This window comes from Callithrix jacchus, chromosome 15 (genome assembly GCF_049354715.1).
Source record: "Callithrix jacchus isolate 240 chromosome 15, calJac240_pri, whole genome shotgun sequence".
In the NCBI taxonomy this organism is placed as follows: domain Eukaryota; kingdom Metazoa; phylum Chordata; class Mammalia; order Primates; family Cebidae; genus Callithrix; species Callithrix jacchus.
The window spans coordinates 88,785,625-88,805,050 of NC_133516.1; the positions used below are offsets into that span (position 1 = coordinate 88,785,625).

The 19,426-nt window shown below is 38.5% G+C and overlaps 1 protein-coding gene across 5 annotated transcripts in view; it reads right to left on the reverse strand.

The window, feature by feature from the left end:
- The window catches only part of GRAMD1C (GRAM domain containing 1C), a 111,300-nt gene that overhangs the window by 57,296 nt on the left and 34,578 nt on the right, over nucleotides 1-19,426 (reverse strand). For 3 of the 5 annotated variants that reach the window (XM_035274132.3, XM_035274131.3, XM_078352140.1), the window contains 3 exons: nucleotides 13,450-13,553; nucleotides 12,643-12,738; nucleotides 6,406-6,486 (listed from right to left, as the gene is read on the reverse strand). In XM_035274132.3, coding sequence (XP_035130023.2) covers nucleotides 6,406-6,486; nucleotides 12,643-12,738; nucleotides 13,450-13,553 — 281 coding nt within the window. Of the gene's footprint in view, nucleotides 1-1,555; nucleotides 1,917-6,405; nucleotides 6,487-12,642; nucleotides 12,739-13,449; nucleotides 13,554-19,426 lie in introns of those variants that run through there. The other 2 variants (XM_035274134.3, XM_035274133.3) reach the window with 2 other exon arrangements.

The window sequence follows — 19,426 nt, forward strand, 5'->3', positions numbered from 1 at the left end:
GTTGGTCAAGTTGGTCTCGAACTCCTAACCTCAGGTGACCAGCCAACCTCAGCCTCCCAAAGTGCTAGGATTATAGGTGTGAGCCACTGCACCTGGCGCAAAGTAGTCTTATGAGGGGACAAAAATGGTTATTTTAAAAACATTCTTTTTCAAAGGCAACGTATTTGTCTCCCGCTCTTTCACTCTTTTATATATTTATTTTACTGGAAAAATTAATAAAATGAATGCACACAAATGTAATTTTCCTATCATTTTGTAGTACTTTAATGAAAAACCTACTTTTTAGATTAATTCGTTTTTAAAGGCCTTTTCATGCAAGAAGTAAGCAGAAGTAACACACAATTACTTTTATTTTGATTCCCTAATTACACATAACACAAATATAATATTCTAAACTTATTTATTTATTTATTTGAGACAGTGTCTCACTCTATCACCCAGGCTGGAGTGCAGTGGTAGAGTCACAGCTCACTGCAGCCTCAGCCTCCTGGGCTCAAGTGATTCTAGGACCTAAGCCTTCTGTGTAGCTGGGAGTTCAGGCAGGCACCACCACACCCAGCTTATTTTATGTTATTTTTTTAGAAATGGGGTCTCTCTATGTTGTCCAAGCTAGTCTTGAACTGGTCTCAAGCAATCCTCCCACCTCAGCCTCTTAAAGTTCTGGGATTCCAAGCATGCGTCACCATGCTTGGCCAAAAATATTTTTAATATATATTAAATGTATTATTCAAATTACTTAAAAAGTTATTTTAATCGAATTTTGTAGCTATGCTGTATATTTTATGAGGATTTTTTTAACTTTTAAAAAGAGTATTACACAAGATCAAGAAATCCAACCAATGTGGCTTTATGACTAGAAAACTAAAAGGGGCCAGGCGTGATGGCTCACACCTTTAATACCAGCACTTTGGGAGGCCAAGGTGGGCAGATCATGAGGTCAGGAGATAGAGACCTCTAAATATCATTAATGGCCAACACCATTAAATCCTGTCTCTACTAAAAATACAAAAAATTAGCCAGGCATGGTGGCACATGCCTGTAGTCCCAGCTACTCGGGAGGCTGAGGCAAGGGAATTGCTTGAATCAGAGAGCTGGAGGTTTCAGTGAGCCGAGATCGTGCCACTGCACTCCAGCCTGGTGACAGAATGAGACTCTGTCTCAAAAAAAGAAAAAAGAAAAGAATATCAAGACTATACCAAGCACCTAGCATTGTGCTTGGCACTTAATACTTCATAAATGGGAGTTACTGTTAGTGTTATTATAGATACTTATATGTTAAATTTTTTTTTTCTGGATTAATTCTACAGTGCTTAAAACTCCATTTAGGATAGTTTTGAAATTGAGATCTCATCTTCAACTTTAAGTTCTATATAAAACTTAACACATAATATATGCTTAAACATTTTTGTCTTCTTGTAGAGCAGAAACAGACACCATTCTATTTATTAAAATGAGAATATAGTGTCCACTTGAAATAGAGTTGCATATTCAATGTTAAAGATAACCAAATGATCCAAAGATTTAAAAGGTATAACTACTGTGAAGATGGTGATACCTCCAGGTGTATATATCAAAAACACAGATAATGTCAGGATATCTTCAAAGAAAGGCAAATTTTACTTCCAGCCAGTAAATGCAGTGTTTCTTGGCTATGGTGGCCTCGAGTATCCTGGAATTCCCTTTCTTCCTCTCACTTCAGAGAGCTTTCTTCTTCATTAAACTGAACAACTCAGTTTCTCCCTTGGTTTATCTGTAAAGCTGAACTTTATCACTTCCCTGAAGATATCTGTTTTCATACGGATGTATCCCAACTCACTTGCGTGTGATAAGCACATTTTGGAAGGACATGCGATACAGTTTATAACCAAGTGTAGGCTGCAATAAGTCGCTGGTGCCTTGCCAGAATGAGGAAATGCATCTCATGGATTCTGAGCACCCAACAACTTGGTATTTAGGGGCGGGGTAGCCAGGTCTCTATGGCAACACTGGAGTTTTCAGCCAGTGCTAGAATAAAGCATCCCACAGTAATGACAATGAATCTGAATGTTACTGGCCTGCAGTGGTTGAAGGAGGCTTCCTTGCCAAAGCATAATCTGAAAGGGCAGTGTAGGGTTGAGTTGAGAGGAGCACACACCTATGACTCTCCACACCCTTGTAGTAGATGTTGTGCCCTGCAGGACCTGCTGCCCGTGGACCTGCCCTGTGAGCATCACCCAGGCCAGGAGCAAGGGCACAGGGCTCCAGTGAAGCAGAGCACCCAAACACCCAGAGACACTCAGGAGGGGCTTGGAGTTGGGGCTTCCAAGCTAGACACTTCTATTCCCTTCCTGAGGGAGGCTGGGCTTGGCAAGCCCCCTCAACCACACCTGCTTTTCTCCTCTGTCCTCTCCCCACCTCAGACCTGTAGTCTACTTTTCCACACGTCCCGCTCCAGCAAAGTGAAAGCATTTGAATTGGGTGCTGCTGGGGAGAGCCTGTCCTCAGCTGCTGAGTTCAAAAGGACATTCAACATAAAGAGCCCTGGAGCCCGAAATGTGTGCACTTCAGGGAGGTACTTAGCTGGGGAGTAGGGAGGAGAGGAGGTTCAGTTTCCACCTGCCAGGGGCAAAGAAAGAGCCTTTCTTATCTGCTGGAAATCTCTACTGTTCCCCTTAAACCATTTCTTTTAATAGCAGCTTCACTGTGCTATAATTCACATACCATAAGATTCATCCCTTTAAGTGTATAATTGAGGGGATTTTTGCATATCCAGAGTTAAACAACCATCACTGTTAATTTCAGGACATGTTGTCAACCCAGAAAGATACCTGACTCTATCTTTTGTCACTTCTCATTATTCCCACCTCCTGGAAATAACTTTACTATTTCTACTTCTATGAATTTGCCTATTCTGAACATATGAAATGTTAGAATAGAATAGAATCCTACAGTATGTGTTCTTTTGTGACTGGCTTCTTTCACTTAGCATTATGTTTTCAAGGATCATCCATGTTGTATCATGTATCAGTACTTCACTACTTTTTATTACTGAATTATATTCTATTGTGTGGATATACATTTTATTTATACATTAATCACTTGATGGGCATTTGGATTGTTTCTACTTTTTGGCTATTATGAATAATAAATGCTGCTATGAACACTGGGGTACAAGTTTTTGTATGAACAGTAGTTCTACGGTAAACATTTTGAGGAGCTACCAAACTGTTTTTCAAAGTGGCTGCATCATTTTACAATCCTACCAGCAATGTACTTGAGGGACCCAGTTTCTCCACATCCTCAACAGCATTTGTACTTAAAACAAAAATTTTTTTCAGCTTTACTGAAGTTTAATGAACAAATAGGAATGGTACATATTTAAGGTATACAATTTGATGTTTTGATATGTATATACATTGTGATTGCCACAATCACGTTAATTAACACACCCATTACCTCGTGTAGTTATGATTTGCTTGCCTTCTTTCTTTTTTTGTACTGATAAAAACTTAAGATCTACGCTCTTAGCAAATTTCAAGTATACAATACAGTACTGTTAACTGTAGTCAGCATGCTGCACATTTGATATCCAGAACTCATTCATCTTGCATAACTGAAACTTTGTAACCTTTAAACAACATCTCCCCATTTCTTCCTACCCCTGGCAACCACCATTTTACTCTCTGCTTTGAGTTCAACTTGTATAAATTCCACTTGGTAATGGTATATAACCTTTTTTATATGTTGCTGGATTTGGTTTGCTAATATTTTGTTGAGGATTTTTGTGTCATTGTTCATAAGGGATACTGGTCTAGAGTTTTCTTGTGGTGATGTCTGGTTTTGGTGTCAAGGTAATACTGTACTCATAGATCAAGTTATGAAGTGTTCCCTCTATTTTTAGAATACTACGTGAAGAACTGGTGTTAATTCTACTGTAAACAGCTGGTTCACCAATGAAGCCATCTGGGCCTGGGCTTTTCTTTGTCTAGGTTCTTTATTACTAATTCCATCTCTTTTCTTGTTATAGGTCTTATTCAAATTCTCTCTTTCTACTTGAGTCAGTTTTGGTAGTTTGTGACTTTCTAAGTACTTGTCCATTTCGTTTAGGGTAAACAATCTGTTGCATACAATTATTCATAATATTTCCTTATTTGTGTAAGATTAGTAGTATTTTCAGCACTTTGAGTCCTTAATTTTATAATTTTAGTCTTCTCTCGTTTTTTTCTGGGTTAATCTAGCTAAAGGTTTGTCAGTTTTCATTTTTTATAAAGAAACAACTTTTGGGGTGGGCACAGTGACTCACACCTGTAATCCTAGCACTTTGGGAAGCCAAGGCAGGTGGATCACCTGAGTTCAGGGTTAGAGACCAGCCTGACCAATATGGTGAAACCCCATTTCTACTAAAAACATGAAAAATTAGCCAGGCGTGGTGGCATATGCCTGTAGTCCCAGCTACTTGGGATGCTGAGGCAGAAGAATTGCTTGAACCTGGGAGGCAGAGGCTGTAGTGAGCCGAGATCATGCCACCACAGCACTCCAGCCTAGGCTACAGAGCAAGACTCTGTCTCAAAAACAAACAAACAAAAGAAACAACTTTTGATTCTGTTGTCTATTTTTCTATTCTTTACTTCATTCATTTCTGCTATAATCTTTATTATTTCCTTGCTTCTTCCTTAGAGTTTAGTTTGCTGTACTTTTTTCTAATTTTTTAAGGCAGAAATACAGGTTGATTCACCATCATTCTTTTTCAATATAGATGTTTACAGTTATACATTTCCTTCTAAATACTACTTTTGCTGCAGCCCATAAGTTTTGGTATGTTATGTTTTTGTTTACCTCTAACCCAAAGTATTTGCCAATTTCCCTCATGATTTCTTCTTTCACCCATTGGTTATTTAGGAGTATTCTGTTTAATTTCCACTTTTTGTGAATTTTCCAAAAGTCCTTCTGTTATTTATTTCTAATTTCATGTCATTGTGCTCAGATAACAAATTTAGTATTATTTCAATGCTTTTAAAGGCTCTGATCCTTGTTTTATGACCTAGCATATCTTCTATTCTGGAGGATGTTGAGAACGTTTCATGTGCACTTGAAAAGGGTATATATATTCTGCTATTATGGGGTAGAGTGTGTCAAAGATGTCTTTTAGTTAGTCTATAGTGGTGTTCAAGTCTTATATTTCCTTGTTGATCTTCTGTCTAATTATTCCATCCACCATTGAAAGTGGGGTATTGAATTCTCCAACATTTTTTGATAATTATATTTTTAATAAATAGAGATAGGGTTTCGCCATGTTGCCCAGGCTGGCCCTGAACTCCTGGTCTCAAGCAATCCACTAACCTCAGCCTCCCAAAGTACTGGGATTACAGGCATGAGCCACCACATCTGGCCCCAAGTTTTATTGTTGAATTGTCTGTTTCCCTTCAATTCTGCCAATTTTTGCTTTGTATATTTTGGGGCTCCGTACAATGTCTATATATGTCTATGATTGTTGTGAATTCCAGATGAATTGACCCTTTATTCTTCCTTGTCTCTAATAATTTTTTCTTAAAGTTTATTTTGTCTGATATTACTACATTCACTTCTGTTCTGAGTTGATTACTGTTTGTATGGTATATCATCTTCCTTTTACTTTCAATCTATTTGTGCCTTTGAATCTAATTTGTCTCTTTTATACAGTATATAATTGGGTCCTGTTTTTTGTTTGTTTGTTTGTTTTGAGACAGGGTTTCACTCTGTCACCCAGGCTGGAGTGCTGTGGTACAATCATGGCTCACTGCAGCCTTGATCTCCTGGGCTCAGGTGATCCTCCCACCTCAGCCTCCCAAGTAGCTGGGACTACAGGTAAACTATCACCATGCCCAGCTAATTTTTGTATTTTTTGTAGCAACAGAATTTTGCCATGTTGCTCAAGCTGGTCTCAAACTCTTAGGCTCAAGCAATATGCCCACCTCGGCTTCCCAAAGTGCTAGGATTACAGGCATGAGCCACCATGCCTTGCTTGGTTCACGTATTTTTTCATTCTGGCTATCTCTGTCTTTTGGTTGCAGTGTTTAATCAATGTATGTTTAATGACTATTTAGCTATTTGTTTTCTACATGTCCTGTGTCATCTTTGTCCCTGTGTCCCATCATTACTGCCTTCCTATGTATTAAAAACATATTTTCTAGTGTATCATTTTAATTCCTTTGATGTTTCTTTTACTACATATATTTTTATTTATTTCCTTGGTGGTTACCCTGGGGATTATAATTAATTAACAACTTGTAACTACAGATCTTGCTTTGCTTGAAGTTTCTACTTAGAATTTCAATTGTCTGGTCAAATCTAGTTAAGAAAAAAAGGAGCTCTTCAATTCACAAATACTATTAGATACACAATAGGAGGTTCTTACAATAAGCAACTGCCTCTGATATGAACACTTACCTTATCTAACAACACATTCTGCCACAACCTAAAGATACTGAGGAAACTTCTATCCCTGGCACCAAAAGATGTGAAGAAAAACTGCAAAGAAAAATAATAGGACAATTTTAGTGTCATGGAAAATAAGAGGAAAGTATCTGTCATGAAGGTCTATGGGGACTTCCTTATGATTAAAACAAACTAGTAGGTCAACACTGCTTACTTTGTATACTATTTTTATTTAATATTTTATTATAATGAAAGAAATACAGGTAGTTGCTATATGAACAAGGTGTCTTTGCAAATTGTGCCTTTCAGTAAACAAAATTTTATCAGTATTTACTAGCAATGGGGACATGAAATCATGAAATAGGTAGCTATTTATCAGTTTAACTATTGAAATTAATCTAAATAAAATCATTAAAAATGAAAACTTCATTTTATTCTGAACTTTGCAAAGAGATATGAATTGGTTGTCATTTGAGCCAAGTATACACGAGGAATAAGAAAAAATACATGTGGATTTTAGAGATAGATTTAAGGATCTTAAGTTTTAATTATATCAGTTTTCATGGTCTTCTAAAAACTCCAGAAATACCTCTCTCTGCTAATTATAGATATAAACCACCCATGGTAACACTGCACTTTTATTTGAATGCCATAGAAGAAAAGTAGCATGTTTCAATCTATAATTCCACATTTTATTTAATTAAATTTTGCAAAGTAAAATTTAAAATAGGCTTTTATAAGAAAATGCAACAAGGCAGCACTAAATACAGTCTTCTCAGTGTTTTATCTCTTCCAGTTCCCTAGTCAGTGACCTTTCATGGCTGAGCAGTTACCCTTAGGAAGGAGAAAGCTCAGTTCTGTGCTGGATTAAGTTATTTTATTAAGTAAAATATCAAATATAATACTTTGGATGTTAATTCTTTTCATAGAAAGACTTTAGACAGCTATTTTCTAATTCATTAAACTGAAACTTTGCTATACGTTCTTCAGAAAGCAAAACTTTTTACAAAGAAGATATATCCAGGATCTTTTCCAAAGAGTTATATACATAATATGTGACCTAATCATCACGATTTGCTGTTCCCTATTCCCTTTTCTTAGGCCTAATTGTTTTGCCTAATTATGCTAATCTTACAATCCTGCATTCAGATACATAGATTTTTAAATTATCCTAGTCTATCTAATTTTCACTACTGCAGTATTCTTGCTAATTCCCACTTCTTCTACTAAATAGCTTAGTATTAAGTTTATCTACTCTCAGGCACAACCATCCCATTCCCAACTCCTTAAATCGCCCAGCTTTCTGGATAATCTACATAAATTACTACCTTTCTTTTATTCCTTGCTAGATATCCAACCTCAAAACATATTAATAAATCTTGATTCGGCTGGGTGGGGTGGCTTACACCTGTAATTCCAGCACTTTAGGAGGCCAAGGCAGGCAGATCACCTGAGGTCAGGAGTTAAGACCAACCTGACCATATGGTGAAACCCTGTCTTGACTAAAAATACAAAAATTAGCTGGGCATAGTGTCACGTGCCTGTAGTCGCAGATTTTTGGGAAGCTGAGGCTGGAGAATTGCTTGAACTTGGTGCAGTAAGCCAAGATTGCGCCACTGCATTCCAGTCTGGGTGACAGAGTGAGACTCCATCTCAAATAAATAAATTAAATAAATAAATAAGGCCGGGCTCAGTGGCTCACACCTGTCATCCCAGTACTTTGGGAGGCTGAGGTGGGCAGATCACAAGGTCAGGAGATGGAGATCATCCGGCTGACACAGTGAAACCCCATCTCTACTAAAAACACAAAAGAAATTAGCCAGGTGTGGTGGAAGGTGCCTGCAATCCCAGCTATTTGAGAGGCTGAGGCAGGAGAATCACTTGAACCCAGGAGGCAGATGTTGCAGTGAGCCGAGATCAGGTCACTGCACTCCAGCCTGAGAGACAGAGCGAGACTCTTGTCTCAAAAATAAATAAATAAAAAGAAAAATAAATAAATATCATAATATAAATCTTGATTCAATAATAGCCTTCTTATGAGTTTGAAAAGAGTTCTGGCTGATGATATTTCCATGCTGCTGGGGCACAGAACATATTCTAGAACCTAAAACCACCTAAAATTGCTATGATTAATCTTCCTTTCATTACAGAGTATATAAAAGGGGTGAATATTTAGTTGTACAAAATTTATTACCACGATGATGGAAAATGAAATCATTGAGTTAATGTAGTGAGGAAGTTAAGACCAGGGTCTCTGCAATTAAATGAACTGGGTTTACATTCTTGCTCTATCACCTATTGTTAGTTCTGCGAATTGGGTCACCTTTCTTTTCTTTAGTTTTCTCATCTGCTAAATGAGAATTATCATAGTGGATCTTTATAAGAAATAAGAAAATATACGCAAAGAACTTAAGGCAGTGTCCAGATAACAGTAACTGTTACTGTCATTAAAATTTAAATGCTTGATCCTGAAATTCTAATACATATGTGAGAAATGGTCACATGTAAGCTTAACAGGGCATGGTCAGGCTGTTCACTGCAACACTGTTTGTAATAACAAAATATTAGAAATAAACTAATGGTAAAGGAAATCATGGTATAGCCATTCTATGAAATACTATACAGCACTTTTGAAAAAAGAGGTGGGTCTATCTACAAGTGCTGACCTACAATTGCAGGAGATAATTCTTTTTTTGTTTTTGTTTTTTAAAAATGGAGCTGATGAACTGATTGAAAATAAGATTACATTTACTTTTTTTTAAAAAAGAGCAAAACTATACATTTATATATGCATGCCTGGTATGTAACTACAAAGGAAGGAAGTCTGAAAAGATATATACCAAACTGGTAACATTTGCCTCTAGAAAGAAAATGGAATTGGGATTATGGGTATGGAATGAAGATGTTAGTTTTGAACTTGTTTGATGATTTTGTTAAAAAAATGAAAAGGTATATTATATATTAATTGTAAAACTAAGAATATTTAAGTCTTTCTCTTTCCTTCCTGAACAGTTCAGCCCTACAGCTTTTGGTGGAAAAGAGAAAAGTAGGCATCCACACTAGGAGTGTGGGTGGGGACAGACGAGCTGCCGTAGCCTAAAGCCGAGTGTCAAAACCAGAAAAGAATGAAGAGGTCATCCCCAAGGAAAGGTTGCCCTGTGTGCAGTGTCAGAGCCCAAGTGAGTAGGCATCTCCACATATGGGGATGACGTGGAAAACTGTATTAGAACAAGAACAGGGTGAAAAAGGTATGGGGGAGTCAGAGTGTGAAGAGGGTGACCATGTAAAGGGGTAGTTTTGTATGTGGTGTCAAGTGTCAAAGACCAAACATGGTAAAGAGTGGCCACAAATGAGCATGCCCTACAACGACATGTCAGAACCAGAGCAGGTGAGGCGGTATAGTGTTATGGAGTCCATGAGGGTGGTCTTGTGCTGGGGTATCAAAGCCTAGGCAGGGTGGGAAGAGCAACCACACATAGTGACAAATTGGCACAAGCAGGGACCAGAGGGTGTCCCTGTAGAGGGAAATCTGGCAGAGGGTAAAGCAACTTGGCATGGAGTATCAGCCCAAGCAGGGTAAAGAGTTTTTCTGTTTGTTTGTTTTTGTTTTTGTTTCGTTTTGTTTTGTACTACACTCCAGCCTGGGTGGTGGAGTCTCACTCTGTCGCCCAGGCTGGAGTGCAGTGGCACATTCTTGGCTCACTGCAATCTCCGCCTCCCGGGTTCAAGTGATTCTTCTGCCTCAGCCTCTTGAGTAGCTGGGACTACAGCTGTGCGCCACCATGCCCAGCTAATTTTTGTATTTTTAGGAGAGAAGGGGTTTCACCATACTGGCCAGGCTGTTCTCAAACTCCTGACCTCGTGATCCGCTAGCCTCTACCTCCCAAAATGCTGAGATTATAGGTGTGAGCCACTGCATCCAATGGAGAGTTTTCACATGATGAAAGTGTCTAGGTTGTGGTGTGATGGGCAGCACCCTGATTCTAAGTGTCAGAAACCAAGGTGGGTAATGAGCATCCCTGTGGGAGGGGGTGGCAGTAGAGATGAAGATTGGTTACACAAAGGCTTAATGGTTAAATAAATAACTATATTAAGGATAATGGGAGCCTGGTTTCTCACAGCCAGGGAAGGGAGTTACAAATATGGAAAGGAAGAAAACAAAAATAAACTCTGTGGTGTTAGATGGGACTTGAAGGTCCTGATGTGAATTCATGGTTTTGGATGGATGGATGGATGGATGGATGGATGGATGGACAGATGGATAAATAGATGTATACGTGAGTGTATGTATGTATGCGTGTGTATATATATATATAATGCATATGTGTGTGTAATTATATACATTTAATGTATACCCTTATTATGCCACCTTAAAGGATTTGAAAATAGTGATATCCCTCCCCCAGCCCCATAGCAATGAACACACTGGCTTCTTTCAGTTTCCCCTAAAAGAAACCAGGATTCCCTTTCCCCCAGGGCTTGGGCAGGGAAAGCCTGAAATATCATGTGCCAAAAAAAATAGGAAAATGCTCAAACACTGAGAATACTGAAAAAGATTGAAGGGGCTCCCACTGGCCAAATTTGGGACAGTTTGACCACAAAATACATAATGATAGTAATGGCTTATAATTCATTGAATAAGATAAGAAATCACCAGTTCATACTGACATAAGCAAATGAGTGAATAAATTTAAAGTATGATAAGAATGGCATATCTACATGGTTTCAAAACACCATTCCCCAAAACACTTATTACCACAAAAGAAAATAGATTATAAAGTCAACAGACACCACCTTAATCAAATGTTCAAAGTAAATATCACCAGTAATGGTACAAATTAAAATAATGTGCCATCTGATAGGATCTAGTGGTGAGAACAGAGCATCATTTCTGTGTATTTTTTTCCAAAATTGCATAACCTAAATTTAATCACAAGGGAAGATCGGACAAATACAAATTGAGGGATATCCCACAAAATAACTGACCTGTAATCTTTAAAGTGTCAAGGACATAAAAGTCAAGAAAAGATTAAGGAACTCTTCCAGGAAATTAAAGAGCATGATTACTAAATGTCACGTGTAATTCTGAACTGAGTCTATTTGCTACAAAGAATATTATTGAAATAATTATGGAAACTGAATGGGGTCTAAGAATTGAACGATGGTCACAGATCAGGGATGATTATTCGATGTTAGTCGTTATATTGTGGCTATATAGAAGAATGTCTTTGTTGGAAGTACATGCCAGAATATCTAAGGTGATGAAGAATTAGGGTGAGAATTTATTCTCATTTAGTGCAGGGGCAAAAGCTCTTTGTACTGCATCTGGAAGTGTTCTGTAGGGATAAGACTGTTTAAAAATAAAAATAGCCAGGCTAAGTGGTGCACACCTGAAGTCCTAGCTACTTGGGAAGCTGAGGTTGCAGGATCACTTGAACCTAAATGCTCGAGGCCAGCTTGTACAACATAGCAAGACCCCATCTCTAAAAAAAGAGTGAGACAAATTTTAAAATGCATTTAAACGAATCTCCACAAGACTAAAAAATATAATTACAAAGATTTAATATCATTGTACTAATTCTCTCTCCCCACCTCCCCCAAAACTCTCCCTGTCTCTTTCTTACCCTCCCTAGCCCTCCTCTTTTATACTCTTTCCTCCTTCATCTCCTACTTTTTCTTTCTTCTTCCTTTTTCTTTCTCATCACTGCGCTTCTAATGTCTCACACACAGGGTCCTAACCAATTTTCCAAGTGGTTAAGAAATATTCTTGATATATCCCTACTAAGACGCCGCAGATATTATGGGTGAATAATAAAAATTATGTCAGTTAAAGATAATTGCCATAAAAAAATACAATGGTTAGTGTTTACGTGTATGCTATCCAAATCTCTGTTCACCAGAAGCATTTTTTATTAGTTGCTATTGTGCAGCTATTACAGACTGAAAAATAATCATGGAATTCTTATTTAGAAATATGGACATTTTGCCAATGTTATCTTACCTACCTCTTACAATGAAAAAATGAAAAATAAGGGTGAAAGTTCTCTGTAACCTATAAAGTACAAAAAATATCAGCAGTCATTTAATTAACTACAAATATAACTGCATACAGAATTCTAGTATTAAACATATGTCTATCAGATATTCCTAACTCCAGGAAGAACTACCTATATTCCCAACATGGATGATGAATATGAGGCAGATTTTCTTCACATTATGTAATATAATAAAGGTAGAAAAGTTTTTCACCTTTTCACTTTCTGTAATTATCTGGATAGCATTTGGGATGAGTCGAGCAGTTTTCTCCTTGGTCATGAAGGTTATATTCTTTAAAGCAATAGAAATCTAAACACACAAAAGATTTTTTAAATGTATTTTTCAGAAACATACACAATACAAGTATCACATCAATCTAATTCAGAATATTCAACTTTTCAGTTGAATATTCTTCAGGTTTTTCAACCTGAAGAAATTAATAAGTACATGCTTACATTCTCTGAGGAAAACAGGGTAAGCACTTTTCCCTGAAGTCTTCTCCCCCATCAACTCCTCTATCTAACATTAGGACAAAGTGTGGAAAGACACGTGGGTGTTCATGTTCCACATTAACACACAAACAAAAATCAGACAGTCTGTCACTTAAGACATGGTTTTGGCAGCCATTAAGATATATGTTCAAGCTCTTTTCAACTAAATATCTTTCTCTAACTATACTAATGGAGTCAGTGTATGAAATCAGAAAAATAGGCCAGGTGTGGTGGCTCATGCCTGTAATCCCAGCACTTAGGGAGGCTGAGGTGGGTGGATCATAAAGTCAAGAAATCAAGACCATCCTGGCCAATATGGTGAAACCCTGTCTCAAAAAAATAAATAAATAAAATAAATCAGAAAAATATACACTTATATATACAACACATTTGTATTTCTATGCACACTAGTATAGATGCAAAAATATGTATAAATTTACTTTGGAATCATCTAAAGTACACTGTAGAAGAACTGTATATATCTCTATGAAATTATTTGTATCAACAAATCAAATGCAAAATGTCTTACTGTAGTTTCCCATCTGAAGATGTTGCTATAGAAACATAGCCAGTTTTCTGAAAGGTATAGTCTTCCCTGAAGCAAAATGTCCCTCTGAAGAGCACAAGCATAATCTATATACACAAAAATAAGAGATAGTTTATTCACAAAAATCTGAGAAATTAGGAGATCTTATACTATTTCAACACAGGGAAAGTCATCACTTTTTGTTCATTAGTTCATTCATTCATTCATTCATTCATATACTTTGAACATCATATGTCAGACATTTTGCTGTGCACTAGGATGAGCAGAAATGGTTCTTGCCTTCATAAAACACAATGTACAGGGAAGGCAGAAAATAAATACAAAAATAAATATGATAATGACCCATGTGTAGAGAAAGCTATGAGAGCATATAATAAGAGCTATGCAGGTATAAGGGGGCAGGGCAGAGAGTGTATATCAGGAAGGATTCTCTTAAAGTAACACGGATCTTGAACATGAAAAGATCAATAAAGGGTCAGCAGAATCATGAGGGAACAGCACATGCAAAGCCCTTTTGGTAGAAAGAGACACAGCACATTTGAGGAACTATTAGATCTTTGAGCTGCAGAAGCTAGATCATGTAAAGTCTCACAAGTCATGGTATACTGTGGTCATCATGAGATGCCACTGATGACCTTTAAGTGAAAGGAATAGGAACAGATGTGTATAAAGATTACTTTATTCACACTCTGAGAATTAATTCTCTCAGTTGGAAGTCCAGAAAAAAGTTGACAGTGATTCAGACCAGAAGGTGACCATATTAAGAGACAGAGCAGAGGAAGATCCAAGATGGTGGTTTAGGAGCAGTTCAGGATTGCAGCTCTCAGTGAAAGTGCAGAGGGTGAGTGGATGCCACATTTCCAGATGGATCTTTATTGCCCACAGACCAGGAGATTCCCAGGCAGAGGAGCCCCATAGGTCACCAGCATGGCTGTTTTGGCCAGCGCAGCTGTTTTGCCAGCGCCTTGGGGCAGTGGTTCTCCATACAAAATACACTGGTCTGGTTGCCCTTTTAAGCTGGCGATTGGAGCTTTGGAAGGCATCTGATTAAACAGGGGACTGAAACAGGGAGCAAAGCCAGAAGATTCCTGGGCAAAATGCGCCATGAATCTCAGTGCCATTGTTTCAACTGGTGCAGTGGGTCGCCGCATGGGAAATCACACAGATCTCAGAGCCTTTTCAGCAGGCAACTGGAACACCTGGGATAGAGTCAACCATTCAACTTAAAAAAAAAAGGCTCTAAGGCAGGGAGCCAGGTGATCAGGCTCAGCGGGTCCCACCCCCAGAAAAAACAAACAAACAAACAAACAGCAATTGGGAACACTCTGGGTTAAGAGTTTCACGGCAAGCACAGCTGAACCCAGGACAGTCCAGCTCTGTGGGGGAGGGGTGTCTGCCATTACCGAGGCACTCCACCTCTACAGAGGTAGTCTGCCATTGCTGAGGCAGCCCAATGTTGCCGAGCCAACCTGCCATTACAGAGAGAGTCTGCCATTACAGAGTTGAGCCACCATTGCCGAGGCAGTTCTAACCACACCCATATAAACAGGACTGCAGGGGAGTTCACATGGCAGCAGGGCGGAGCCCACAGCCGCTCAGCAAAGCCTCTGCAGGCAGACAGTGACTAGGCTGCCTCCTTGCTGGGCAGGGCAGCCCTGAAAAAAAAGGCAGCAGCACAACAAAAACTCATAAATAAAGCCCTAACTCCCCAGGACAGAGCACCTGGCGGGGGGAAAAAGGGGGTTTATGAGTTCTGCTGCAGCAGACTTAAATGTACCTGCCCAGCAGCTCTGAATGAACAATGGAGCTCAGCACTCAGCACTTGAGCTCCTATAAAGGACAGACTGTCTCCTCAAGTAGCTCCCTGACCCCTGTATATCCAAAGAGTCACCTCACAAAGGACTGATAGACTTATATTTGGCAGGCATCATTCTGGGACAAAGATAGCAGAAGAAGAAACTGGTAGCAACCCTTACTGTTCTGCAGCTGCTGCAGGTGATCTCCAGGCAAGCAGGGCCTGGAGTGGACCTCAGCAGTCTTACACAGTAGAGGGGCCAGACTGTTAGAAGGAAAACCAAGAAAGAGAAATAACTTCATCATCAACAAACTGGACATCCACTCAAAGACCCAATCTGAAAATCAGCAACTACAAAGATGACAGGTGGATAAATCCACAAAGGTGGGAAGAAACCAGCGCAAAAAGGAGGAAAACACCCAAAACCAGAACACCTCTCCTCCTACAAGGGATCATAACTCCTCACCAGCAAGGGAACAAAGCTGGATGGAGAATGAGCATGATGAAATGACAGATCAGACTTCAGACGGTGGGTAATGAGAAACTTCTGTGAGCTAAAAGAACATGTTCTAACCCAATGCAAAGAAACTAGGAACATTGAAAAAAGATTTGATGAAATGCTAATGAGAATGGACAATGTAGAGAGGAATATAAGTGAACTGATGGAGCTGAAAAACACAACATGAGAACCTCACGAAGCATGCACAAGTTTCAACAGCCAAAATGACCAAGCAGAAGAAAGGATATCAGAAGTCAAAGATCAACTTAATGAAATAAAACGAGAAGGCAATATTAGAGAAAAAAGTGTAAAAAGGAATGAACAAAGTCTCCAAGAAATATTGGACTATGTGAAAAGACCTAATCTATGTTTGATAGGTGTACCTGAATGTGACGAAGAGAATGAATCCAAGCTGGAATATACTCTTCAGGATATTATCCAGGAAAACTTCCCCAACCTAGCAAGGCAAGCCAATATTCAAGTCGAGGAAATACAGAGAACACCAAAAAGATATTCCTTAAGAAGAGCAACCCCAAGTCACATAATTGTCAGATTCACCAGAGTTGAAATGAAGGAGAAAATGCTAAGGGCAGCCAGAGAGAAAGGTCAGGTTACCCACAAAGGGAAGCCCATCAGACTCACAGCAGATCTCTCAGCAGAAACCCTACAAGCCAGAAGAGAGTGGGGGCCAATATTCAACATCCTTAAAGAAAAGAACTTTCAACCCAGAATTTCATATCCAGCCAAACTAAGCTTCATAAGTGAAGGAAAAATAAAATCCTTTGCGAACAAGCAAGTACTCAGAGATTTTGTCACCACCAGGCCTGCTTTACAAGAGCTCCTGAAAGAGGCACTACACATAGAAAGGAACAACCAGTACCAGCCAGTCCAAAAACATACCAAATGGCAAAGAGCATAAACAAAATGAAGAATCTGCATCAACCAATGGGCAAAACAATCAGCTAACATCAAAATGGCAGTATCAAATTCATACATAACAATATTAACCCTAAATGTAAATGGACTAAATGCCCCAATCAAAAGACACAGACCGGCAAATTGGATAAAAAGCCAAAACTCATCAGTGTGCTGTATCCAGGAAACCCATTTCACATGCAAGGATACATAAAGGTTCAAAATAAAGGGATGGAGGGAGAGTTACAAAGCAAATGGAGAGAAAAAAAAAAAAAAAAAAAGCAGGAGTTGCAATTCTCATCTCTGATAAAATAGACTTTAAAGCAACAAAGATCAAAAGAGACAAAGAAGGCCATTACATAATGGTAAAAGGATCGATGCAACGAGAAGAGCTGATGATCTTAAATATATACACACCCAACACAGGAGCACCAGATACATAAGGCGAGTTCTTAATGACTTATAAAGAGACTTAGACTCCCACACAGTAATAGTGGGAGACTTTAACACCCCATTGTCAAGATTAGACAGATCAACGAGACAGAAAATTAACAAGGATATCCAGGACATGAACTCAGACCTGGAACAAGCAAACCTAAGAGACATTTACAGAACTCTCCACCCCAAATCCACAGAATACACATTCTTCTCAGCACCACATCACACCTACTCTAAAATTGACCACATAATTGGAAGTAAATCACTCCTCTGTAAATGCAAAAGAACGGATATCATAACAGTCTCTCAGACCAGAGTGAAATCAAGTTAGAATTCAGAATTCAGAAACTAACTCAGAACTGCACAGCTTCATGGAAACTGAACAACTGGCTCTTGAATGTTGACTGGATAAACAATGAAATGAAGGCAGAAATAAAGATGTTCTTCGAAACCAACAAGAACGAAGACACAACATACTAGAATCTCTGGGACACATTTAAAGCAGTCTCTAGAGGAAAATACATAGCAATAAGTACCCACATGAGAAGAGTGGAGAGATCCAAAATTGGCACCCTATCACCAAAATTGAAAGAGCTTGAGGAGAAAGATCAAAAAAACTCAAAACCTAGCAGAAGACAAGAAATAACTAAGATCAGAGCAGAACTGAAGGAAATAGAGACACAAAAAACCCTTCAAAAAAGCAATAAATCCAGGAGCTGGTTTTTTTGAAAAGATCAACAAAATAGACTGACCACTAGCCAGATTAATAAAAAAGAAAAGAGAGACTAACCCAATAGATGCAATAAAAAATGATAAAGGGGAAATCACCACAGATTCCACAGAAATTCAAACCATCATCAGAGAATATTACAAACAACTCTATGCACATAAACTAGTAAACCTGGAAGAAATGGATAAATTCCTGGACACTTGCCTCCTCCCAAGCCTAAACCATGAAGAAGTTGAAACCCTGAATAGACAAATAACAAGATCTGAAGTTGAGGCAGCAATTAAGAGCCTACCAACAAAAAAAGCCCAGGTAGAGACGGGTTCACAGCCGAATTCTACCAGACACACAAAGAGGAGCTGGTACCATTCCTTCTGAAACTATTCCAAATAATCCAAAAAGAGGGAATCTTTCCCAAATCATTTTATGAGACCAACATCATCCTGATACCAAAACCCAGAAGAGACTCAACAAGAAAAGAAAACTTCAGGCCAATATCCATGATGAACATAGACGCAAAAATATTCAATAAAATACTGGCAAGCCAATTGCAACAGCACATCAAAAAGCTTATCCACCATGATCAAGTAGGATTCATCCCGGGGATGCAAGGCTGGTTCAACATACGCAAGTCTGTAAACATAATTCAATACATAAACAGAACCAAAGACAAAAACCACATGATTATCTCAATTGACGTAGAGAAGGCCTTTGACAAAATGCAACAGCCCTTTATGCTAAAAACCCTCAATAAACTACGTATTGACAGAATGTATCTCAAAATAGTAAAAGCTATTTACCACAAACCAACAGCCAATATCATACTGAATGGGCAAAAACTGGAAGCATTCCCTTTGAAATCTGGCACTAGACAAGGATGTCCTCTCTCACCACTCCTATTCAATATAGTACTGGAAGTTCTAGCCACAGCAATCAGGCAAGAAAAAGAAATAAAGGTTATTCAAATAGGAAAGGAGGAAGCCAAACTGTCTCTATTTGAAGATGACATGATTGTATATCTAGAAGACCCCATCATCTCAGCCCAAAATCTCCTGAAACTGATAAGCAACTTCAGCAAAGTCTCAGGGTATAAAATCAATGTGCAAAAATCACAAGCATTCCTATACACCAATAACAGACTTAAAGAGAGCCAAATCAAGAACGATCTGCCATTCACAATTGCTACAAAAAGAATAAAATACCTAGGAATACAACTAACAAGGAATGTAAAGGACCTCTTCAAGGAGAACTACAAACCACTGCTCAACAAAATAAGAGAGGACACAAACAGATGGAGAAACATTCCTTGTTCATGGTTAGGAATAATCATTATTGTGAAAATGGCCATACTTCCCAAAGTCACTTACAAATTCAATGCTATCCCCATCAAGCTACCAATGATCTTCTTCACAGAACTGGCAAAAATCACCTTAAACTTCATATGGAACCAAAAGAGAGCCTGCATAGTCAAGTCAATTCTAAGCAAAAAGAACACAGTGGGAGGCATCACACTACCAGACTTCAAACTATACTACAAGGCTACAGTAGTCAAAACAGCATAGTACTGGTAGCAAAACAGAGATAT